The following is a 26,778-nucleotide window of genomic DNA, read 5'->3' on the forward strand; positions in this document are numbered from 1 at the left end:
GAAGTTAGTCAAATGGCCATTCGACCAAGTGGCTACTTTGTATGCCCAAAACTGGAGCTGCTCCAATGGCCACTGGTGACTTCAAATGTGAGTCAGTCGACAGACTCCCATGTTAACATGTCCAACTAAACAGCATTAAACGCATGTTTACAGCCTTGCAGAATAAGTGGGCTTGGCTTCTATGGATAGATTATGGATTGGCGGTGGCTGTAGCTCAGGAGGTAGAGTAAATACTGAACCCCAAGTTGCTCTCTGATGTGTTGGAGTGTGAATGTGTGTGAATGTCAGAAAGCACTTAGGTATAGAAAAAACTGTATTGTATAAAACTGCATAAAAAATTGTATAAAGCACTGAGTGCTCAAGTAGAGTAGAAACGTGTGGAGTGTGGTAATTTTTACTCAGTACCGACAGGGGCAGCTGGAGCTGATCGCTGTCTGCTAGGCCTCACCTCCATTTCTGGAGTCACAGAAATGGATCTCTTGACCATGTTTTTTCTGTTGGTGCCTTTTAGAGACAAAGAAAATGACCATCCATGATATTTGTGCTTCAGTTTTGGTTAGTGAAATTGTACTCTTATTAGTCTGCACTAATTAGCAGGTATTTCCCTGTGCATTGTACCTGTGCAGTTTAGGAATATCAAGGTTATTGGCATTAGCTCAGAACATAGCTAGCATTTCACCCTCTCTTCCAAATATGGTCAGAAAAAACAACAGGCCTCTAAAAAAAATACTAAAATTAAGGCAAAATGTGGAGTTCAGAAACCAAGGTGAGGATTTAACATAGAGGGGAGGAAACAAAAACAATCAAACAAACAAACCCCTTTTCAAATGGACATTTTAACACAACCACTAAAGATCATCCAGGGAGAGTGTTCACATCATGACTTGTATTGCAACAGGGGATCATTCTGCTGTCCTTGGAGTGCTTACAGCAAAAGTAACGCAAACCCAAAACAGAAACAAGCAGTGAGCCATGCTGAACACAGCGGTTGCTTTCATTATTTATGTGCAACATTACATTACGTCATGAAACAATGTCATAATGACAGAGCAAAAAGGGAGAAGGGCAGCGAGTGTAGTTGAGAACAGAGAAGCAGCTTTGGACAGAATCCAAACCACTCCAGACAAATGGATTGGCCTTGTTATTTTGGACCCCAGTGAGTACATAACATGGAGTATTGGCTGGGATTACCCCAGCACATGGTTTAAAACAAGAGTAGGGCAGTGCACTTTTTATTATAAGCTAAAAGCAACCTGGTTAATCAAATCAGAAACAACAGATCCTGTAATTGATAAAGAGAGCTGGCAGGCTGTTAGAGTCCTGTTGAGGTGTCTGCACATCTACATTTCATAAGTGGGTTTGATTAGAGTGTCAGGTATATTAGAGTGTCAGGTATATTAGAGTGTCAGGTATATTAGAGTGTCAGGTATATTAGAGTGTCAGGTATATTAAACACAAGATCAGCCCAATCTAGTGTTTGATCTGTTACCTACACTCAGAAGGAATTTAATTTCTTTTTCTTTTCATTCTGCCCACTGCATACACTCACACGCACCCAACACATTGCGTGTGAGGAGGGGATGGGCGGGTCTTCCCACACCCTGGTTTCCTACACCCTGTCTGGGGTGGGGTCTGGCTAGTGATTCAGGGCTGGGTCGGCTACTTTCCCAGGTTGCCGCTGGCTCTGTGCTGATACGCACTCGTCCACACTTTGTGTCCATGTAAGGTCTGTGTGTGTGTGTGCATGAGTGTGCGACTGGTATATACATGTGTGTGCATGTGTACAGTTGGGCCTGGGCCTGGGGCTGGGGCTGACTGAGCCCTGGCCCCTGTGGGACATATCACCCAGGAGTTACCCGTCCCTAACGCTCCCCACTAATTGTTGCCATCTCCCCTGGGATGTGGGTGCCTGTGGGTCCCGGGGTGTGTGGCCGAATGTCTTGGCATGGCTGTTGGCCTGCTCCCTTGGGGTGGCTCAGGCTCTGCTGGGGTTGGTGGCTCTCGGGCACCTGGGTCCTCGTTCTCAGCTTGTGTGTGTGTGTGTGTGTGTGTGTGTGTGTGTGTGTGTGGGGGGGGGGGGGGGGGGGGGGGGCAGCCTGCGAGGGGGTGGGCTGCTCCTTGCCCCTGGCTCTCTGGGGCTCTTGCCCTTTGGCTGTGGGAGCTCCGTCTAGGGCACATGTTTCAGACTCAAGGCCTGCGGATCTAATTTTATACAGTCCGTGATTTCATATAGCTATTATTAACCTGTTAACTGGCAGCACCAAAATCACCTGAAAAAACTACATAACTCCCTCTGGTTATTATTTGCTCTGGAAAACCCATTTTGTAGCCTATTAACTGGCCATGTCCCATCCGTGGGACGTATGAAGTGGGTTTTATATGGCAGGCTAGACCCTCTCATTTTGATTGACACCTATTTGGCTACATTGAAGATGAGTGAATTTTCCCCAACACATCAGCCCAAACTGTCTCACTAATTGTAGTTTGAAGGTCCCGCTCCCAGGACTGTTTAATTGTGGCAAAGGATCGGGGATCTAGATGAGAGATCAACTTTATCATAGAAGTAACTGCTTTACTCCTTTTTAGGTCAAAAAATATCAATTCATCAATTATATTATCAAGAGGCTTATCAGGAAAACTTAAAATGGATGAGATGCTAAAAGGTTTAACCTGCAAATATCTAAAAAAAAAGAAAAAAATGGGAAGCTGGCAAATCATATTTATTGGCCAGTTGTGCAAACGAAGCAAACTTATTTTCAATAAAAAGATCTTTAAAATATTTTAAACCTTTAGTTCGCCACACACTGAATGTAGCATCTTGCAACAAAGGGGGAAAAAGGTTATTGAATGCAAATGGACTGGAGAGACTTGCCTGATGGAGACCAAATTGTTTCCTAAATTGTGAATAGATTGCGAGAGTTATAAACTATAGGGTTAGAAGAGGTACAATTAAGAGGTAGAGGTAAGGATGCACCAATCAAAGTTGGCAACGACAAAGGAGTGCAGAGGAGCTTTTCCATCTCCACCCAAATACGGCCACCATCACTGGAGCTGTAATGCACCAAAAAGGACAGACAATACAGATTACATGCCCAATAATAGTGCCGGATATTGGGAAGAGCCAGACCACCATCTTGGTTTGATTTTTGGTCTTTTTGACGAGGATTTTTACCATTCCAAATGTAAGTCAAAATGGCAGAATCTAGTTTTTTTAAAATGAGAACCTGGAATAAATAGAGGGAGGCATTGAAAGACGTGTGTGTGTATATATATATATATATATATATATATATATATATATATATATATATATATATATATATATATATATATAGGGAGCACTGACATCTTGATTGTATTCACTCTTCCAATTAGAGAGACAGGAAGTGCTGACCACTTAGTTAAGTCCAGCTGGACCCGAATACGCAATTTTTCAAAGTTATTTTTATAAAGGTCATCAAAGGTCAACAAAGCTATGGGTAGCCATCTTAAAAGGCATACCACTTGTAATACAATCTAAGTTATTGACGTTCAGAGGCAGAAGCTCACTCTTGTGTGTTTTTACTTTGTACCCAGAGATTTCTCCAAACTAAGAGAGGAGAGTTAAGATGTGAGGAATGGTCAGTTCCAGCTCAGACACATAACAAAAGATCATCAGCATAAAGAGATAGTTTATGCTCAACACTGCCCCTAGTAATTCCTTTAATTAAAGCTGTTTGTCCTGATTGCCACAGCCAGCGGCTCAATAGCCAAAACAAAGAGTATAGGGCTGAGTGGGCACCCCTGTCGGGTCCCGCGGTACAAGCTGCATGGTTTAGGGTAAAAGTTATTTGTCAGAATCGTGGCTGATGGAGAAGAACACAATAACTTTAGCCAAGTTATAAATGGCCTGTCAAAACCAAATTAGCTGAAAGTTTGGAACAGGTAGGCCCACTACACTCTGTCAAATGCCTTCTCTGCATCCATGGAGAGAAGGCACTCAGAGTCATTCCGACAAGAAATGACATATATTACATATATTATAAAAAGAGCGTCTGCTTTTAACAAAACCTGTCTGATCTGGGGATATAACACTGGGTAAAACTCGCGACAGGCCGACACTTTGGCTAATATTTTATAATCACTATTAAGTAATGATATTGGCCTATAGGATGAACAATTTGTGGGGTTTTTGTCTTTTTTCAGCACCAATGTTATACAAGCTTGATTCAGAGTGGAAGGAAGGGACCCACTACTAAGAGAATATGTATACATGTTTGCCAGAATTGGGGCTAACTGTTCAGGAAACGCTGCACAAAACTCACTTGGCAGGCCATCTGGACCGGATGATTTCCTGGGTTGCAATAATTTAATTGCCCCTACAATCTCCTGCTGTGATACTGGTGCATCCAAGGTATCAACCTGATTCAGGGTTAGTGTTGGGACAGGCAAGTGTCCAAAAATGTTCTGCAAAAGATGAGGATTGCAATGATTATCAGAACTGTATAATTTGTTATAATAGCGTTGAAAAGCCTCATTTATTCCTTGCTGGTCTGTAATGATACCGCCATCCTGAGATGTTACCCCACCAATTGTCAGTCCGGCCCTTGCACCCCTTAGCTGTCTTGCCTACATGCTCATATGTGTTACTTCTATTTTTCAACAGTAAGTATTCTACCGACTGAGATGTAATTAGATTGTATTCTGCACTAAGCCTCAAGCATTCTTTGTATAGCTGTTGGGATGGAGCTTGCCCATTCCTACTATACCAGTCTGTGATTCGACTCTCAAGATCCATTTGCTTGGACACAGAGTCCCTTTTCTTCTTAGCCACAAAGGATATTACCTGAACTTTTATGTATGCCTTGAGAGCCTCCCAGACTGTTGAAACTGAGACATCTGGAGTCATGTTAATTTCTAAAGACAAGGAGATCTGGTCTGACATAAATTTAACAAAGCTCTCATCAGACAACAGGATTGAATTGAACCTCCAAAGCTTTCTATGGGCCCCTACTTCAGATATCCTGAATTCGATTAAGAGAGGTGCGTCGTCTGAGACCACTATGGGTTGATATTCACAGTTCTACACATATGAAGTTAAATTATTATCAATAAAGAAGTAACCGATCCTGCTGTAACTACCATGGGCATGGGAAAAAAAAGGAGTATTGTCTATCCCATGGGTGCAGAAAACACCAAAGATCCAGGATACCATATTCTGAAAGAAAGGACTTTACATAGGATGCCTTAAAGGAACGCAATTCCTGCACCTAAATTTTTCATATGTGTGAGGGCTTTTTTCCTTTTAAACGGGATGGTTCAGGCCCTTAACATCCAGGTAATAATCTTAAATTTGCCTGTCATATTACTCAGGATAAAGATGAAAATGCAGAACAAAAGATATCAAGATGCCAGGCAAATAAACAAATATATTCTGGTTGAGCAAAAAAAAGGAAAGAAAAAAAAAATCATCATCTTAACAGAGACAGTAAAAACCCAGCCTTCCTATAACCCCAGGGTGAAAATAGCTGCTAGAACGAACAGCACACCTACCTTCTCTAACTGTAACACCGCCAAACTAAACCTACCCAAATAAAACCCTCAAACCCGCCTAGCAGGCAGCATTAAACATAAACCCACCAAGCCCTGATAAAGTCTTGTCATAGATAAATTAAAGGCAACCACTGAGCAGCTCACACCAAAATAATGTCCACTGCTGAGGTGAGAGTAAAACAACTGAATTGCAACAGCCACATTAATTAAAAAGTTTGCTCAGCATCTGAGGCAGTTCTGTAACCCACGCACCTAGGTCTTTGCTTTCTGAGCAGCCTACACTTGTGGTAGCATTGATTCAACCGGGTGCTGGAAACGTTCTTTAGAGATCTGGTTCTATACTGACACAATAGTCTTGCAAACTTGCTGTACATTAATGTAGTTCCAACACATTGCAAAGTTGTTCCACTGTACTGAAAGTTTCAGCTTCTGGAAGCCACGTTAGAACTACTAAAATCAATGTGTGTTAGTGGTTTGCAGTGCACTAGTACTCCGTGTATAGTGACATGCAGTGCTACTGAACAGGATATAATAGCCACAAATCGTGCCCAGTACAGGTAACACATGACCTGCAATACATCAGCAGACTTCCTGATTGAAAAGGAAGCTTAGTTTATAAACATAATGAGGTCCATCTAATGACAAATATCAAGGAGAAATTAAAAATGCATTGCAAACAGGAGCTCAGGTCTCAGGAGGTTAAAATAAAATTCCATTATTTCAGCTGGGCTCACTTACCCTACCAACAGCTGTGGTCAAAAGTTTACATAGACTCATCATGGGCAACGTATGCACCCAGTTCTTGTTTGTATTCTGTACAAGCATTCGACCCTGGATAAAGAACAGTTCATAGAAATAACTAAAAGCCCCAAATTAAAACGACTTTCATGTCTATGTTGAGCGTATGTAAACTGTTGACCTCAACTGTATGTGATGGGTGCAAAGATTTGGGGAAATAATATATCTGATGAAGCTGAAAGAGCTTGAAATTGAATAGAGGTTACTGTAATATTATATTACTAAAAAATGTTGTTTTCCTTGAAGAATTGTTTTGGGAGAATTTGAGCATGAACGGTCTGTTTAACGTTAAAGCATCTCAATCAGATTTAACTCTGGACTTAGGCCTTTCCAGAGCCGCCATCTTTTTTTCTTTTTTTTGGTGAGTCACTCAGAGGGGGAATTGTTATACTATTCTGGACCGTTGTCCTGCTACACAACCTGAGTGCACCTGAGCTTCAGGGCATGAACTGATGGCCGGACATTCTCCTTCAGTATTTTCAGGTACAGAGCACAATTCATCCATCCATCAATTACAGTTAGTCATCCAGGTCCTGAAGCAGCAAAGCAGCCCCAGACCATCACACTACCACCACCATGTTTGACTATTGGTATGACGCTCTTTTTACAAAAATGCTGTTTTAGTTTTATGACAGACGTAACGGGACTCAAACCTTCCAGAAAGTTCAACTTTTGTCAGTCCCCATAATGTTTTCCCAAAAGTCATGAACAGGGACTTTAACTGAGGAAAGAGAGCCTGCAGTTGTTTAGATGGATTATTTGTCGATGTGCTCTTGGAGTAATTTTGATAGGCAGGCCACCCCTGTTCCAAGAGTTCTCCATTTGTAGATAATGGCTCTAACTGTAGTTTGCTGGAGTCCCAAAGCTTTAGAAATGTCTCTGTAACACTTGGTTAGGAGCCAGTTGATTATGTTCGGCCATCAGATCAAGACTTTTCCCAGACGACTCCTTTTAGAAGTTTTACAAGTCCTGCTCCCTTGGTGGTTGTGGCCTGGGGGTGACTCGGGCCTCTGGCTCTCTGTGCTCTTGCCCTTTGACCATGGGGGCTCCGTCTGGCGGGCTCCCTCTGGGGGCTCCCTCCTTCCTCCTCTGGGGTGTGCACACAGTGACCATCAGGATGCATGGCCTCGGTTCTTCTGAGCTCCTGGTGGGCCCTGGATGGCCCGGGTCCCCTGGGTCCTTCCCTGTTTGCCTCTGGATCATGGGGGGTGTAATTTCAGCTTCTTGCCCTCATTATTGAGCTCTACTTCTAAAAGGAGTCGTCTGGGAAAAGTCTTGATCTGATGGCCGAACATAATCATGACAGAGGCGCATACACACATTACTACAAACCACAGCAAGATTGTGTGTATGTATATGCATGTGTATAGATATGTGAATATGTGTATGTTTTTCTCTCTCTTTCTCTTTATCCCTCTTCTTCTTACCCCTTCCTTCCTGCCTGTCAGGCCTGGCATGAATAAATAAAATAAAAATAAAACTACATGACAGGCTTAAAAATTTTTTTTAAATAAAACGTTTTACAAATTTTGTGGTTATGTACAAGTGGAGACCTCTGACAGACCCAGAACCTGCTGGGGATTATCTTTACTGTCCAAATGCCACAGTTTGAGTCAACATGGTCTTTTTCACTAGAGAACTATTTCTCAAGAACAGACTCCAAAGAACTCTTTAGGATTTGTGTTTCCACCACAGGGACAGACATGGAAAAATGTAAGCAAATTAGTCTGCTAACATACTCTGAAGCACAATGGTCTTAAATTCCCCCTGACTGCTGTCCTCGGCTAAAATAGACAAGAAAGCCTGGACTTATTTTTTCTTTTGCTTTTTTAAATAAAGTACTAGCATACCTGACCTGACCAAAAGCTTTGTCTGATTCTTGGAGTTTTCTCTGTATTGTTGTAGGGTCTTTACCTTACAACTTAAAGCACCTTGAGGAGACTGCAGTTGTGATTTGGTGCTATATAAATAAAACTGAATCTAAATGGTTGTGTGCAATCAGAAGCAGACTGTGTGAGAAACCCTCTGCATCAATGTGGAGACAAAAGCAGTGGCAAGAAAATGTTTTTTATTCTTTCACAGGTCCACCTATTGAAACCTTCAATAAATCTGAATTCTTCTAGACGGATCTTGTTGATCGAAGACTCTCTTTCCATTATTTTGGAACAGTGAGTGAGTGAGTGATAAAACAGGACTCTGTCTGACACTGAAAACAATGGTGACAATGCATTGTGTTAGTCTCTGTGGTTACTGAACCACATTTTTTGGATTATCAAACTATTTTGCAGATCAGATGAACCCTGCTCTAAGCTATCATTTAAATTAACTTGTTTCTATTGTGTGTCTATGGATGGCCCTGTCAGGGAAGTTTCAGGGTTTCAGATTATGGGCACTAGCTAGTACTACTAAGCTGATCTCTGTTCTATTGTTTCTACACTTGAAGTGTGTTTTAGTACCACAGCTGTACTGCTAGATGTGGAAACTTCTTTCTAATAATACAACTTATAAATGCTGTCAAGATTTAGTGAAGAATCTGGAGATTAATTAAAATGGTAATTAAAACAGTATGAGCAGAAAAATGGATTATGACATTCAAATACTGCTAAATTAATGTTTTGAAATTCTGAAGTTAAGTCACACAGTCTTTGTGTACCTTCCCATGTTGGCCAAGCCTCTCGTAGCAGATGACTGCATCTTCCCAGAGTTCCAGCTTTTCATAAATGAGCAGAGCTGAACTGATGCAGCCGAGATCCATCAGCAGGCTCGCCAGCTGTTTCTGTACACAAGGAGAGAATCAAGCTAAGAGGTTGCTAAGGTGTGCACAGTGAAAATGCTAACATGACAGAACAGGTATAATGTTCACCACCTTATATTAGCATGCTGGAATGCTAACATTCTCTAACTGTACTTAAAACAGTGGATGAAACCATGGACCGTGACATAACACTACGATGCCCCAACTACTCTACGTCCATCACACAGACTTGAAAAGATCTGAAGATCCATCTAAAATCACAAGTTTTTAAACCACCTTGAAATGAGTGGAAATCAGTGAAACAGAGAAAAGCAAATGCCAGATTTATGGCATGCTTTAGAAACTGTTTAGCAGTAATAAGAAATATACTTTACCTGATCTGTGTTTACTGAGCAGAAATGTGCAAACGTAACATTAAGTAAACTATAAAAATGGCCTCATGCTAAAGGCATAAAAATGAAATAATTTCTCATGAAAACAAACTACAACACAGAAATAGCAGAAAGCCACCCCCAGAGGAGAAAATGCATTGCAGTGCCTGCTGCAATCCTCCACCTCAACCCACTTTCAGCTCCCCAGACAGCAATACAGACTCTTCAATTCCAGCTTTATTGCTGTTATCAGTTATTACCCGCTGCCTGTGTAATGTTTCCTTCCCACCTGATCTCCCCATCTCTCCAACACCCCCCCCTCCTTCAATCTCCTGGACAGGTCTAAATCTTTCTGTTACTGCCTATTCTACTTACTACGATTTCATTATATTCATTTCAGTATCCAGAGCCACGTTACACTGCCTAATATTTGTCTTCATAGATCTAATGTCATCAGTGCACTTTCCTCCAGCCCCTGTGAAGCTCTTTTATATCCCGTGTCCCCTGTAATACTCAGAGTATATGTTTGATTATAATAAAAACTGAAAACATCCTAATTTTGTAACTGAGCAAATCAGAATGCAGTAAATAAAACTTAGAATATGCAACTTGTCACAGCATGTCTGAGACGACTCTAGTGCTAGTGCTAATTGTCGTGCCCGCTTGCTAGTTGTGGTGATAGTGATCAGTTCATTCAGTGATTTTATATACATGGACACAAAGTTTTTAACCAGTTTACAGAGTCTGCAATTAGATGAAAATTTTCAGCAAAAATCAAGCTGCTGTGGTTTTTCTGTTGAACCTGAACTCCTGCTTTTATCATGTTTTCTGTTAAATTAAATTATCAGATCTGTACCAGATGTCAATTTGTCCTCTTTAGCAGTGTAAAGAGGATGTGCACTTTGCTAAACTGGAGATTTGACAGACGCTGTAGCAGTGAGCAATTAATCAGTGTCTTCGGTGTCTTAATTCCAGCATAATAACAAATATGCCACATTTACTGCTACACTATAATGCAACAAAGTGGAGAACAACTGAACCTTGCTAAAGATAGTTTGTTCTTGGAAGTGTCAGAAGTTAAAGTAGGAGAGTGCTGCTGAGACTTCCAGAGAGTCACACCTCCATTAGAAATGCACATAAACAGAAGCAGAGCTCCCACTACAGAATAAAATATGACCACAAATGCTAAACCTTTCTCAATAGCCAAAAAAACCTGAGAGATCTCATGATAGCTATATTAATTAGCTAACTATGAGCTGGTGAAATGAGAAGGATTTGTCTTTGGCAATCATGAATATTTGTCTCCATTATATTTTAATTTCTCGTATATGTTTAACACGTTGGCCCAAAGGAAATACTGACCTGATGACTGGAGATCTGCCTGAGTTACTGTATGTAAACAGATCTGCCATAAACTAATTACTGACATTCAAAGGTTAACACAAAATTATCTTTAACAGTTGAAAGAAAGAAAGATTTGTTTGAAAATAGATTTTTGGGTTAAACATGAATGTGCCAATGAGAATGAAGGCATTTGAATTGTTATTAAACAGTATCACAGAGGACTTTTGAATTTTTACTTTTAGGACAAAATATGCATTAGTAACAGAGCTTTATAGCAATTCAAGGCCCTAAGAGCCTCAATTCTGCTTGTGTGACTATCACTTAAATGGCTGATATATCTAAAGTAACAAAGACGATGCCAACTAATATCAGCACCTTTTGATTTGTCTGCTCTAATGTAAGCTGCTAACATTAAGATTCTGGCTGACTAGCTTAACGCCTACAGCGATGACTGAGCCTTAGAGGTTAACGTCTGTGAGTGGCTGCTGTTAGACTAGAGCATCTTTTTTTACTTATATGATTTTGTGGTTATTCATTCCCTCTTTTGTGGTAGAGAAACTGAGATTTTTGTCATAAATAATAAATGCACTCTTTTCTTTAAACAGGGAAAAACTGATGTGCTGTTTTTCACATCTGTTCCAAGCATGCCGAAATAATAACAATGGAGGGAACAGAGCTGGTTGTTGTGCTGCTGTTTGTGTTAGCCTAGATGCCCAGTTATGCATTATTGATAGTTTTTGAGACGAGAAAGCTACAGCCTAAAAGGAGTAGCTACCCCACCCCACCCCCCCCAACTGGAGGTCCTGAAGTTCCTGCAGTGAAACTTGGCCTTGTTTTCTTCTGTTCTATTTCTTGTTACATGCTGGCTTGGTTTCTGTCCAAATGTAGTGTGAATTTTAACCAAATTTATTTCAAAAGAGTTCATTTCATTATAACGTTGATCTTTTCCCTTTAATAGTTTACTTTGAAACATAAACACAGAACAGGATAAGAAAAGGGAATGTAACTCTTAGAAAATAATATTTTGGTATAAACATTACTGTAAGTCTATAAGCTATGGGAGTCAGAATGATACTGGATCAAGTCCTCACCAAGGCCCCCATGATGAGTCAAAGATTGCTCAGTCAATAGTAGATTTGGTCCATATTCTATAAATGAAACTTTTATTATACAATCTGGTATTATATCCCATGACTGGTATTTCCTTAGCTAGTTAGAAGGGTTTAAGCTGTTTTGATTCACCCACAGAATAAACAGGAGAGAGAAGAGTAAATGCACAGGACCCTACACAAAAACAACAAAGACAAAAAAAAAAAAAAAAAAAGAGCACTAAAAGCCCCAACCGACCAACTAACCAACCGACAGACCGACCAACCGACCGACTGACCGACCGAACGACCGACCGACCAACCAACCAACCAACCAACAGACCCCTCACTCTCAGACCCTCAGAAGGAAGCCTGAGGGGGTCAGCAGTTCAGTGAATTTGATATTGAGGACAGCTGTTGTTTTTTCTTCTGGTACAACCAACAATCAAGTCAAATGATTGATGATCAAATAACTGCAAAAATGTTATCACCATCAATCTCAGGTGCACTTGTGTGTATTTAATCCTAATTATTAAATGTATGCCAAATGTAAACTAAGACATTATTGTTGCATGGTAGCAGTGGTATTATTACATCACTCTTTCACTGGCCGCACTGCTCCCTGACGGATTTCTTCAACTAAATACTAAAACAAAAAACCCTCTCACACGCTCTCACAGTCAAAGTGAATGAAGTGACAGTCACTGTGTACATTTTCTCTTGGTTTATTAAAAGTAAAAACACTCAACTCTGGAATGTGTTTTTGATAAAGGACATGATACCTGGACAACCCATCTGGGTGGTGCTTGGCAGCAGTAGAAGACTTTGAGGCGCTCAGTCACAGGACAGCTCTTGTCTTCAAAGTGATCTACTATAGCCTGGGGGGAGGACAGGACAAAAATAAATTAATAAATAAAGACAGAATTCTGCAGCTCGATCGGTTACTTTCTGACAAAAGTCCACAAAATTAGCTGCAGCGTCTGTAACAGCAGCGTTCATCACCCACAATGACTTTGAAAATGCCTTTCATCAGCTGATGTAACTCCAGTGTATGCAGTGCCGCTGTCTTTACTGCTGGCAGTGCACATGTTTTATGTATCCTGCATCAGCCTCTGCATATTGACAGCGTTACAGAGGTTATTAGGAATGAAATGGGCAATGACAGGGAACATTCATGGAGACAAAGTGTAAACAGTGAATATAACTCTCAGCCTACAGCTGTCCAGCATCTATGGTCTCCATTAATGGCAGAAGAACACATCCTTTCATACAAATTATATGATTCAGAGTTAAATAAAATGCCAGGAGGAACAAACAGATGCTTTTTGTTGTTTCCTTGTCCCATCAGTCTTGCAGCAGCTTGACATCCTTTCCAAAAGGTCAAGACTGATCAGCGAGCTGTATGACACCGTAACATAGACCATCTGATGTGGTTCCTTCAAGAACAAACAAACAAACAAACAAACAAACAAACAAAAAACGGATCTGCCATAATTTACATGGTTTCTCTGTAATGATATATGTAAATAACACAAAGGCGGCATTTTTTTACTAAACAAAGAGCTGCCACTAATACATACAAGAATGACAGAATTCAGCTGAACTCAGCAGGCGCATGCATTTTCAGGTACTCTCCTCCCATCCAGAGTAAGGGTTCCAGGCACACTGTCAGGGACTTCACACCAGCACAGCTGTTTTATGGATAAGCTGTGTGGCTCAGCCGTGCGAGCCGCAATGCCTCAAAGTAGTATCCACATGTCCTGCCTAACAGGGGGTGCAAAATCACACACTTTGATGCCCTATTAAGTGTTTTTTTTGTTTGTTTTTATTTTGTACCATTGATTAATGAGCATAAATCGTTCAGTTCAGCTGTTTGTTTTGTATGATCGTGCGTTGTCCACTACAGCGCTCATGCTACAAACATTTAATTAAAAATACATTTGAAAAAGTCTAAATTGTGAGAAATTTCTTTGACCCCGAGGATGTAGGAAATTAGAAAGGAAGAAGAAATTTGATGACACTTATTTTTTCTTGGTTCCCAGGAGGCTAGGAACACCTTAGGATCCCCCCAGGAAAAACTGAAAAACACCACAGGGAAAAACTAGCCTGTCACTGAAAACTGCCTCAGAGTGGGGTGGGTGGGTGGATGGATGGATGGATCTTCTCTTGTCATTTCTGAGAACTGGAATTGTTTATCCAAATCCAGATGAGTAAAACACTATATGCCAAATTGCTTTGATTTATGATCAATGACATCATATAGAATGAAACAGAAGCAAATAAGGAATGAGCCGATTTTATTTGTTCATAAGCCTGAAATCTTTCAAGGAAACAATCCAACTACAGAGAAAAAAAAGACATTTACTGCTTATAAGTTTACTTACTCTCCACTACCCAGGTTTTAGCTGCAAAAGATTTGATGAAATCAAGCTAAAATAGAATATGTTTTATTTCTATAAGGAACACTGTTGTCTTCAATCCAGGTGTTTGAATCTTCTAAACTCCATCGGCAGCTTTTTTATAAACCCATAATGCGGCCTGAGTTCACTCTTTCGGGGATGTTATTGATCAACATCCACGGTAACATTTGGAGCGGTGCAGGATTAATGGTTTGGTTTGTGCTCAGGGGTGTTTGAGAAAAAAGAACAAGGTTACTCAATATCTTACTGTGAGCCAAGTGGAGCTCTGCAGCTCTTTTGACTGTGTTTGTGGTCTCACTAATTTTCTTATTCTGTACCATGAAGGCTAAACCATTCACAGACGGGCAGATAAGATTACACACAAAATGAAAACACAGTTAAAAAAAACAAACAAAAATAGTATCCTTGGCTTGATTTATACTAGGGCAGAAACCATCCTCATGATGGTCTCAAGTACTCATTTCTTAACTTCTTTTTGGTTGATGAAGCAGCCTCAGCAAACTGGAGAAGCATCAATTTCAATTCAATTTATTTTTATTAATTATTAATTAATATTAAGCTTCTTGGGTAAGAGGTGAAATGTCCTCATAAAGTAAAAAAAAAAAGTCCAGCTGCCTTCATTTCAAGCACTTAAGACTGCCATGATTTAAGCCAATAATAGAATTCAAACATAACCTACAAATTTTCAATAGGGCAGAGGTCTGGGTTTTGGGAAGGCCATTCCAGAAGCTCAATATTAATCTGCTTTTTCTATTCCAAAACCAAATTTGATGTGTTTGGGGTCAGTGTCCTGTTGGCACACCCAACTGTGTCCAAGTTTCAACTGTCTAGTTCTTGATTTGAGGTGAAGTTGAAGAATTTGGAGGTAGTCCTCCTCCATTATTTCATCCACATCGCGTACCAGTACCACTGGCAGCAAAACAGGCCCAGTGGATGATGCTGCCAGCGTTCTTAGGTCATTGTGACAAGCTTTAAAACTCGCTTTACTGTGGACAACGATGCTGGTACTTCAGCAGTTACCAGTTCGTGGCAGGATTGAGCCTTGGTGGCTCCTGGGTTGTTCCTGAGCATCCTAACCAGTTTCCTCTCAGGGTAACAGTTTAGGTCTTCTTCCAAACCTTGGAAAAGTTGTGACACATCCAAATAATTTGTACTTGTATACAGTTGTTTGACCCGATGGTCTTGGAATCTGAAGTTGTTTAGAAACAGACCTTCTGAACTTGTGTAAATCTACAATTCTGAGATCTTCACTGAATTCCTTGAACTTTCCTATTCTTCTGAGTATTTTTCAATCAAACAAATAACTTTTATGATGGCAAAGAGAAACTATTAGTTGTAATCAATCATGACCACTAACAGAAAGTTCATAGGCCTTGGCAGGTTAAAAAAAAAACAAAAAACTTTTTTTTAAACCTGACAATAGTTTTCAGCACCAATTAAATGATTTAATTTGAATGTATGTATATATCTGAGCCTGTAGGTATAATTTTGAGCCTGTGTGGATTAGAGAAAATCCAAAATAAACTCAAACTTGTCATTAAAAGATGTATAGTGTATAATCATTCCACGCTGGAAAAAGTTCAAAGAAATCATTCAAAGCCCAAAATTGCCATGAGGAATGTGTGTAATATTCTAACCACAACGGTACTTCCACAGAGTACTTTATTAGGAAAACCTGGGCTAGCCCCAATTTTCCTGCTATGAATTTCAGAGAATTGCCAGCAAAATAAATTAAATTTCTTCTGACACAAATTTCCACAGATTCATTGATTCATTTCTGCTGCCAGTCTCCTGTTCTAGCACACCCCAAAGGCAATCAGGGAGGGTGCTGAAGTCCACTCAACTCAATGTTTATGAAACCGGTCTCAACAACTTTGTGACAGGATGCATTATCCTGATGGAAGCAGCCATTAGAAGATGCTACACTGTGGGCACAGAAAGATGAAAGTAGCAAGTAACAGTACTGACAAACTGTGGCATTCAACCAATGATTGATTAGTATTTTTTAGTGTATGAAGAGTGCCAAGAAAACATTCAAGACATCACATCACAGCAGCAGCAGGATGGACTACGTACACAATAGTTTGGCTCCATGGATTTATGGTACTGACCTCAAGTCCCACTATCTGCAGCCTCAGCAGAAATACACAATCATTAAAACAGCCTGTGTGTTTCCAGTTTTCTATACTGCAGTTTTGGTAATCCAGTGCTGAGGGCCACTGCAGCTACACAATTCTGCTCTTTTAGGTGTTTTTTTTGTTTTCTGCATCATTCTGAAGAGACTAACTGTTGGAGTGAAATCAATGAGATGAGCAGCCCGTTTGGTTTATTTTTTGTGCCTGTCATTGGGCTGACATTATCCAAGGCCCCTTACCTGTATATTTGGTGCTGCCATACAATATGTGCATGAATAAGCAGGTTTTCTCATTTAGATGCTCTCTGTTGTGTTACATATTACATTCAGTGAAACATTTCATTTATTCTAGTTGTCTGACTTTGAGTTGAATGAAAATGAAAGACAGCTGTTACCAGCTGTAAACTCTTTACACTTGGATACTTGGACTGGTATTTATTTTTCTGATAGTCTTGATTGTAACTGCATTTATTTAAAAAAAAATTAAAAATAAAAACAAGTCACTAGAACAATGTTTTTACCAATTCCAGTGCTGTCCTGTGTCTACCTCCTTGGACTGGAGGTGGTGTTTTTGTACTGATTTATTGCACAGTACTGACTGGCATCTTACATATTTTGACAGCTTGTTTGAGTGGTGGTGGTGTTAGAAGGGAATCTGATCCCAACAGAACTGATTTAGGTAGGTAGCCACTCACACACCACCTGTTTCTGTTTCCCTTGAGGTTTTTCCTTGAGTATTTTTTATTTTTTTTTACCTGGGTTTGCATCATGGCTCTTTCAACACACCGGGATTTTCCTCTTTCCAATTTCGTCCTGAGGCAAAGTGCTGACACTTCCACGGGCCAAAACTTCGGTTGAGACAAAATACACTGCAAAATAAAAGGGTCAAAGAGTAACATAACACTGTATTCACATCATTCAGGAACACACTGTTATATGCAACAACTGTATAATTCTGGTGAAAACAGTCAAGCAGTTCAGGAGTTAGTGCATCATCCAATAATGAGAAGGTGGCTCAATCCCCAGGTCCTCCAGTTGTACATTTACAATTAAAGGACTGTATGTATGGGTGAATGAAATGTGGCTTGTATAAATGCCAGTCAATTTACCATACTTTATTAAGTCACCAGTTAGCAATGATTGGCTCTGCCCAATGCTTCCTTTAAATATTTATTTAAGTTAACTATTAAAATCTCAAATGCAAACAGAACACTCAAGAGTACAAAACAAAGATCATGCAAAAACTACAAAACTGACTTTTATGACTCTTGGTGTGGGGAGCATGGAAAAAACAAGAGCCTATTAGCATTTGATTTACACCCAGATTACTTTCTTTAAAACTGAAACAGGTGGATTTGCTCTCAAATGCCCTGTGACTAATAATGCATTAGGTCAGAATTTATTTTTTGAGCTGCTTTGATATGAAGCTATGTACCACACTTAGGTATATTAGGTGGGAATGCATTCACACACACTGCAGTAAAGCTGCTCAGACAATGATTAAACTGCAAACTATAAACTGCATCTGTGTTACGTTTGCCTGTCTCAAAACAAAGTACTCATCATCCGTAGATGTTTGTGATAGCTCCTATGTCCAAGTTATCACTGCTGCATTATGTGTATATCTCTCAGGAACTTTAACTTTAGAAATAAGCATTAAACTCTGAAGAAAAACTTCTAAAATCAGCTGGAAGTAACAAACTAACTTTAGCTCCATCCGACTGTCCAAATGAGACTTTTTGTCATCAGTGAGTCTTGTCAATCTGGCCTGTTATCAAATTTTGTCATGGTAAATATAAGACTGTAATTTCTAAACTTTTGCAAACTAGGTGAAATTGAAGATAAAAGTAATCGGGCAAAAAATTTAATGCATTTAGATCTGTGTTCAGTGTACTATGTAAACTGTAACAGGTTCAACTTTCTTGTAGTGAATTTGACATAATTGTTACAGAAGACTTGCTGTTGAACACAGTGTAGCTCTGTTACACTGGTGGATTGCTAGCTTTGGGGTCGCACTTGAAGATAATTAAATCAACATTTGAAAATTTGCTGTATAATCAATCAGTCTATTTTCCAAGCTGCCATCTAAAGCTCCATTTGGATAAGATTTAATTGTCTTAGGAGAGGGGAAGGACTTATTATATGTTCTGGTCAGGGATTTTAATCCAGTCCACACTGTATGAGTATCGCTGGTGCTGTTCTCTTTGAGTGCCATTTTTCACCAATATTTGCATAGCCTTAGCTTAGCGATTATCATTTCAGCATTAAAAGGCTCCCCTTTGAGGAGTGAGGGCTAAGACCAGCAGTAACACACTGTTAAAACTATTACTGCATCTTGGTAGTTTTCTCCTGGCAAAGAGGAAAAAAATCTAAAAACCCAAGAAAGTCTGGACACACATCACCACACAGCTATCCTTCAAAATTAATGTGGCATCAGTTTATATGGGAATAAAATTAATTATCCTGTTATGATCCACGACTGTGTGCCATGTTTACATGTTTCACTCTTCCCACTAGAGTATGTGTGGGTTTGTGCATTTTTCTCCTCCCTACAAGGCGTGGAAGTGTGTGTGCATCTTGGCTTAGACAGGTGGCAACTGCTGATTGGTTGGTTTGGATAAGTTCTGGATGATTAGATGGACAGCAGCCTCTTAATCTCCAGCTGACAGCTACCTCCCCCCTTCCCTTGTTTCCTCTAATCCAACAAAGAGCCAGCAAGTCCAACTGAGGAAAAGTGGAATAGATGTAAGAAAGATGACCTCATACTTATCACACATTTCTCTGATGTGTCAGTGCCACGAAATGTGAAGGGAAAAAAAAGCTGAAAGAGCTCATATATGCAAAACTGTATGAAAAGAGTTTTCTGCAGAAGATATTGTTATACTTGATTCTGATCTGCTGCTGAGTCTTCTTTACTCTGCAGGAACTGCAGCTACTAGAATGAGGAAAACACACACCAAGAATACCTGTTCAATCAGTCACATTAATTTCAATTTGATCTGCTGCCAAACTAAGGAGATATCCACACCTCCTTTATTAGGCTCTCAGACAAACCTTACATATTTTAATGTATCCAGTTTGTGGTTTCAGATTTTTAATGTGCAGCCTTAGAAATAAGCAGCAGTACTGAGAGCGCACTCAGCCAGAAAATAATTAACTGGAATTAAAATGTTTATTTTACCACTGTGCGCTAAATCACCAGATTAACAATTTTCTGCAACATGACTCGCACGTCCAAGTGTTGCATTTTACTGGTATATCTTTAAAAATCCACAAAGAGCTTAAATCACCATTTGATAATGTGGCACTCATAGGGATAACTTTCTGTGGAAAAAGTCATATGATCCATGAAACGCCCCTTTGGTCACATGCCACCAACACCACCTCTGTCATGTGAATGCAGAGCACAGGTCCTTCCAGTGCAAGCAATATTAGATTCCCCAGCTCCTCAACACGCTGTGAGCTAAACCACTTTCTTGGTATGGACGGTTATTTCCAGGTTATTCCCTGTAAACATGTTTTCTGATATAGTAGCCCTATTAGAAAGTCTTACCAGCCCCAAGTCACCCTTTGTGTGATCAGAGGAATGTCAGTTTGCTTTTGTGGCGGCTGAAGCTCTCCTCTGCAGTGCTCCTGTGCTTGCTGCCCCAGAATGCTATGATCCAGATCATGTGCCATTTTGTTTACATGTTTGGCTCCTCTTAACATAGTATATACAACCCAAACGGACAGCAGACAAGCCAGGTCAGAAACCAGACTCTTCAACAATGCTACTGTAATACACTGCTCAAAAAAAAGAAAAAATAAAGTTAAAGGAACACATTTTAATCAGCATCAAGTCAGTTAAAATTGTGGGATATTGATCTGGTCAGTTAAGTAGCAGAGGGGGCTGTTTCAGCTGCTTTGGTGTTAATGACATTAACACCAAGTGCACTGGAGCAGCAACAATGAAACAACCTGCAAAACAGGAATAGTTTAACAGGCGGAGGCCATTGACACTTTTTCCCTCCTCTTCTCTTCTGGCTGATTTGTTTTTTTAAACTAGTTTTGCATTTGGCTAGGGCCAGTGTCACTACTGGTAGCACGAGGTGATATCTGGACCCTACAGAGGTAGCCCAACTCCTCCAGAAGGTTTGCTGTGTCTCCCAGCACAGTCTCAAGAGCATGGAGGAGATTCCAGGAGACAAACAGTTACTCTAGGAGAGCTGGACAGGGCCGTACAAGATCCTTAACCCATCAGCAGGACCAGGATCTGCTCATTTGTGCAAGGAGGAACAGGGTGAACACAGCCGGAGCCCTACAAATGATCTCCAGCAGGCCAATGGCGTGAATGTCTCTGAAGGACCAAACAATCAGAAGCAGACTTCATGAGGATGGCCTGAGGGCCCGTCGTCCTCTTGTGGGCCCTGTGCTCACTGCCGGGCTCTGTGGAGCCAAATCAGCATTTGCCACAGAATTTGCAGGTCCACCACTGGTGCCCTGTGATAGATGAGAGCAGGTTCACCCAGAGCACATGTGACAGAAGTGAAAGAATCCAGAGAAGCCGTGGAGAACATTATGCTGTCTGTAACATTGTTCAGCATGACCGGTTTGATGGTGGGTCAATGATTGTCTGGGGAGACATATCAATGGAGGGACGCACAAATCTCTACAGGCTAGGCACCCTGACTACCATCAGGCATCAGGATGAAATCCTGAATGTCAGACCTCACGCTGGTGCAGTGCATCCTGGGTTCCTCCTGGTGCACGACAATGCCTTGCCTCATGTTGCAAGAGTATGCAGGCAGTTCTTGGATGATGAAGGAAGTGATACCATTAACTGGCCCACATGCTCACCTAACCTAAATCCAACAGAACACCTCTGGGACACTATGTTTCAGTCCATACGATGCTACCAGGTTGCACCTCAAGACTGTCCAGGACCTCAGTGATGCCCCTGATCTGGGAGGAGAACCCCCAAGACACCACCTGTCGTCTCATTAGGAGCATGTCCTGATGTTGTCAGGCATGCATACAAGCATATTATTATATATATATATATTATATATTATATTATATATATCTATAAATGCTATACTATATATTATTGTGTATTGTGTATAGATCTATATAACTATGTGTATCTTGTGTATATCTATCTATATTCTATGTGTATATTGTATTCTCTAACACTCTGTGTGTCTCTCTATCTATGTCATATCTCTGTGTGTCTATCTCTCTCTCTCTGTGTGTCTTCCTCTCTCTCATCTCTCTCTTGTTGTCTCTCTCTCTCTCCTCTCTCTGTGTTCTCTCTCTCTCTCTCTCTCTTGTGCTCTCTCTCTCTGTGTGTCTCTCTCCTCTCTCCTCTCTGTGTGCTCTCTCTCTCTTCGGTGTCTGTCTCTCTCTCCTCTCTCTCTTCTGTTGTGGTCTCTCTCCCGTGTGTCTCTCTCTCTCTCTCTCTCTGTGTGTATCTCTCTCTCTCTCTGTGGCTGCTCTCTCTCTCTCCTCTCTCTCTCTGTGTCCTCCTCTCTCTCTCTCTCTCTCTCTCTCTCCTCTCTCTCTCTTGTGTCTCTCTCTCTCTCTCTGTGGGTGTCTCTCTCTCTCCTCTCTGTTGTCTCTCTCTTCTCTCTCTCTCTCTATCTCTCTGTGTGTCATCTCTATCTCTCCTCTCCTCTCTCTCCTCTCTCTCTTCTCTCTATCTCTCTCTCCTGTCGCTATATCTCTCTCTCAATCTCCCTCTCATATATATATAATTATATATGGTGTATATATAATATAATAGAAAAGTCTTATTGAGATCAAATCTCTTTTCCAAGATAGACCTGGCATGCCAGCAGAGACCGAATTACAACAGAAAAAAACAACTACATTCATACATCACACAACAAACAAAACAGATCTAGAAACACTAAATCAGGATTAGTGAAATAGGAGCAGGAAAATCTCAAAAATCTGTCACATTTGCTGAGACTACTTCTTTCTTGGTGGATTAACAAGACCTTAAATTCCCCAACACAGTCCAGTTCTGTCCGTTTCAAATCCATCTGGAGACCATTCCATGAAGAAGGGGCAGTAAACGCTTTCTTACCCAGGTCTGTTCTACTAAACTAATATGTTTTATGACATAGTAAAATGTCTGGGTTTAAATTTCTGATACATTTGGTATAAAATAAGAGTTTGAGAGATCTGCAACTTATTGCATTCTGTGTTGTGTGTGTTTTTTAAAACATTTTAAACAGAATCCCAACGTTTTTGGAATTGGAGTGGTACTAAGCCACTGTACTGGATTTAAATGCATACAGCCTGATGGAATACAATGACAAAAATACCTACAGTAACTTTCCTTTCTCTCCATGCAGTTAAAGCAGCACAGGGCCTGATCATTTGCTGTGCGCTGTGGTGAGAAATCAAGCAGCAAAACTTCAGTGAGAACACCTAATTATTAAAACCTATTACAGCCCCAAAGTCTTTATCTGTGTGCTGTGGAGATAATCTGCTGTATAATAGCTGGCACAGCTTAGTGGTTTAGCTTTAGATGAGCTGATTAAAGGAACAGGAGGAGGGATATCCAACAGATTTACTGGCAGGTAGATGTCAGGAAAAGAGGACTGAACCTTTTCATCTGAATTCAGGTCTTGGCTAACCTTTAATCAGAGCAAGTTATACAACAATAACTTTGTATATTGTATATTTATGACAAAGGAAATATGTAATAAAAGTGATACATGGTTCTAGGTGGGATTAACAAACACTAATGATCTTTGTGGATGCTTAGCAAGTCTTGCTGGAGTCATTAGCGCAACAGTAAATTGTTCTAATTATGCTGTTATTCAGCTACCAACATCAATCACTGAGCAATTAAAAATCAAACGATAAGGCATGCAAAGCATTTGTCATGCCACTGTTAACACAAATGGGTGCTTCTTAAAAGAAATGAGTAGTTAGAGGAAGTTATTGATGGTGGGGTGAAACTGCTTGATGATTAAATGCATTTATTATTTTTTGCAGTGTTTTTACATGTTTTGGACACAGACAGTAATGACCACCTTCAAGCTCAGACAAAAATATTGTATACTTATATTTATAAGCAATCCGCTCGCTGTGAATCGCTCTGAAGCTGACAGCTGGTGTGGACACAGCTTTAGAACCGCTCTAAATACCGTCCATAGTTTTTTGAATACTGATTCTTGGCTTTGTATTTAAATCCTCGGTTGTTTTGCTAGTGTTTCCTTTTCCTGAGTTTCCCTCGTCTTGTGTCTCATTCTGCGCAGTGAGTTTATTTTTGCTCCCTATTTTGGTTTTGAGCATTTTCACACCTTTGTTAGTATGTAATTAATTCCTTATTACCTTTCCTGCCTGTGTCCAAACCCTCTGTTTCTGTTGCTGAATCTGTTTCTGGATTGATCCAAATGGCCCATTACAGATGTTTTTTCTTCCACTACTTGTTAGTCGTGTTAGTCTAGACTTTGTGTTTGGGTATTTCTGCTTAGCGTTCTCATCAGTGTGACACAGTGAAAAGGAATTCAATTTTACACCCACACCAGAAGCTCTGTAAGGTTATGTTTACGCACAAGAGCCAACTGATGAAACGACTATGCTAACATTTAAAAATGTTATTTACCCAGTAAAGGAAAAGTATAACTCAATGCTCAGTGGAGTGAAATTGGCTCTCCAGGCAGGTGATTAAAAATTGAGCACAAATAATAATTTCTAAGTAACAGTAGACAGTAAACACACAAAAAGTCATTTCTGCCGCTGGGGTCCTGTCCATTGAAAGACATCATGTTGTTGTGAACTACAGATGATGTTTTACATACAGTCAAGGTTAAAAAAAAAAAAAATATTATATATATATTTCTTAAATACAACCTTAGATGAACAATACCACATGTTATCTATTTTTAAACAAAAAGTAAGCCACAATGCAGAATGTGAAAAATGAAGTACACCCTTACTGCTTTCAAAGAGGTTTTAGTAGCCAGGTGCTGATAAGCACTTGATTAATCATTAGAAAGTAAACGCAGAGTTTTTGGCAGTTTACTGGTCTGGAACACTCAGGTGTGCGTTAACACAATGCCAGAGAGGAAGGACATCAGCAACGACCTTAGAGAAGCAATTGTTGCTGCCCATCACGGGACAATGATCACAAACACAAAAGACAATCTACAACAGAATAACTAAACAAAAACAAAAAAAAGTGTTGCAATGGCCCAATCATAAAGTGTCATCGCACAATATCACTGATATAGCAACCCAATGCATTTACGTTCCCTACTGCGCACAACAATGAGACACGCACAGGCATGTCTGACAGCGAGAGCCACGTGTCAGCCTCCAATGATAATTTAGTAACAAAGGAGCTACTTCAACAAATCAAAGTTGTCTTTTCTTGGAAAAGAAAACCGTTCCTGCTAAAGGTGGAAACAACAAACTGATGTCACCACTTAACACAAAAACACTGTCGAGTACAACCAGGCTACAAAGGAGGATATACGCTGATATGGTACCCAGAAATAAATGAATTACTCCACCAAGTATCGCTGGCCGTATTCCATATAGCAGGAAGAGTAAGCAGTGTATGGAAATTATGTGTTTACAGGGTGGAAAAGCAGGGCTTTAGACAGCTGGTTAAAATGTTTGACCCAAGATACAACATCAAAGAGAGAAAATATGTGACAATATTGAAAAGAGTTACAAGGTTAAGTTAATTTCGTCATTGCTAAACTGAAGTGTTACGCAGTCATGTTATCTTTTTACTTAAAATTTCCAGGAAAACTGCTATTTTTTGTTTATTATTATTTGATTCATATTGTGTCACTACCACTGCACTATAATGTGGCAGCAGACTGACACTTTGAATTACATAGTGTCTCATCAATGACAGGAGCTCATTGGAAAAGAAGGATGGAAAGAGCCCTGCATTTACATTTATAAATGTTACTGTCTGCAAGCATCTGGAAAACATTCAGTATTTTCACTTGTCAGAAATATTATGACAAATTTTCTTGAAAGAGAGATGGAATTTTGATGCTATGTAATTGCCCATCCCTATTGTGCATAAATACCCACAAACCTCAATGAAAGGAGGAAACATTGTGAAGAAGAGTGGCCAAAATTCCTTCACGACTTGAGAGACTGATACAGTCATACAGAAAACAATGACATGGCGCAATGTATCAGGTAATATTCATCTAAGGTTGTATTTAAAACATTTTAATACCTGGTAAGGACCAGATGGTGTTATTATGCCCTGATACATAAAATCTTAGATATTGGCAATCATAGAGTCATGGTAAAAAAGAAAGTACGTCCTTTGTCAGTTCTGTGACACCAAACCTTAGCATAATGTCACTTGTTAATTTATCAGACTTGTCAGCTATACATCTACAGTATCTACTGTAGTTATTGCTATATGGCAAATTCAGTCATGCGGATGTCCAAACATTGTTATTTGTGGTCAAAATATTCTGTACCATTACTGTGCACATTAGCTTGGTGGCTGGATGAGTGAAGGGGATATAATACGACTGACACTAAGCACATTAAAACACACTTGGGGATTTCTCTGGATTTAAAATTTGCTGTAAACATTTTGAATAGTCAACAAAATATATGACAACAGTCTAAATGTTTGACACATTTAAGTATGATGATGTTACAGAATACCCTTCATTTTTCCTGAGGGGACCACAAGTATTTGTACCAAATTTCAAACCAACCGGTCACACACTGTTGCCTTAAACATTTTACTCAAAGCCATAAATGTGAATATCATGGTGGCACCAAAGTCATTATAATTCATTAATGACTGACAATAATAAATGTTTACCAAATCTGTGAAAATCAGTTCAGGTAGATGGGTAGATGCTTGAGTCAGGATCACCCAAGTCAATGAAATTCATGGTCTTCATATCAATACTTGTACCTACAGCTAATTCTATTTTATGACAACCAACTGCTGTTGATCATGGGATCACTGAAGTCATTAAGACTGAAGCCCAAAACAAAAGTGGTCATCTCTGGATTCATTAGCATGGCAAACAGTCACCAGCAGCAGTGAAGCCTGCAGGTACTTTGCATTCTGCATGCATGTGAAATAGTCAGGACTGTCAGCATCAGCGCCTGCAAGCTTTATTTGCCTGTCTGCAATTTTAAGAGACAAGGACAGATTCAATACCCCAAACACCTCTCTCCATCACACTGGGGCTCAGTTTAGAGAAGACATGTTTGTTTGGTAGCAGGCTACACTTAGATGGAATAATTTGTTTTGAGGTACTGGGTATGGTGATCAAAACTGAGCTAACGTGAGTGGCACCCAGAACAGCAGAATAAGCTGCAAGAGTACACTGAGCTGAAC

The 26,778-nt window shown here is 40.0% G+C and overlaps 1 protein-coding gene across 1 annotated transcript in view; it reads right to left on the bottom strand.

The window, feature by feature from the left end:
- The window catches only part of ttc27 (tetratricopeptide repeat domain 27), a 111,053-nt gene that overhangs the window by 22,711 nt on the left and 61,564 nt on the right, over nt 1-26,778 (bottom strand). The window contains exons 10-12 of the mRNA XM_030725209.1: nt 17,198-17,311; nt 12,671-12,766; nt 8,984-9,106 (exon numbers count right to left, since the gene is read on the bottom strand). Of these exons, the coding sequence (XP_030581069.1) occupies nt 8,984-9,106; nt 12,671-12,766; nt 17,198-17,311 (333 nt within the window). The remainder of the gene's footprint in view (nt 1-8,983; nt 9,107-12,670; nt 12,767-17,197; nt 17,312-26,778) is intronic.

Source organism: Archocentrus centrarchus, unplaced genomic scaffold (genome assembly GCF_007364275.1).
Source record: "Archocentrus centrarchus isolate MPI-CPG fArcCen1 unplaced genomic scaffold, fArcCen1 scaffold_50_ctg1, whole genome shotgun sequence".
NCBI classification, from domain to species: domain Eukaryota; kingdom Metazoa; phylum Chordata; class Actinopteri; order Cichliformes; family Cichlidae; genus Archocentrus; species Archocentrus centrarchus.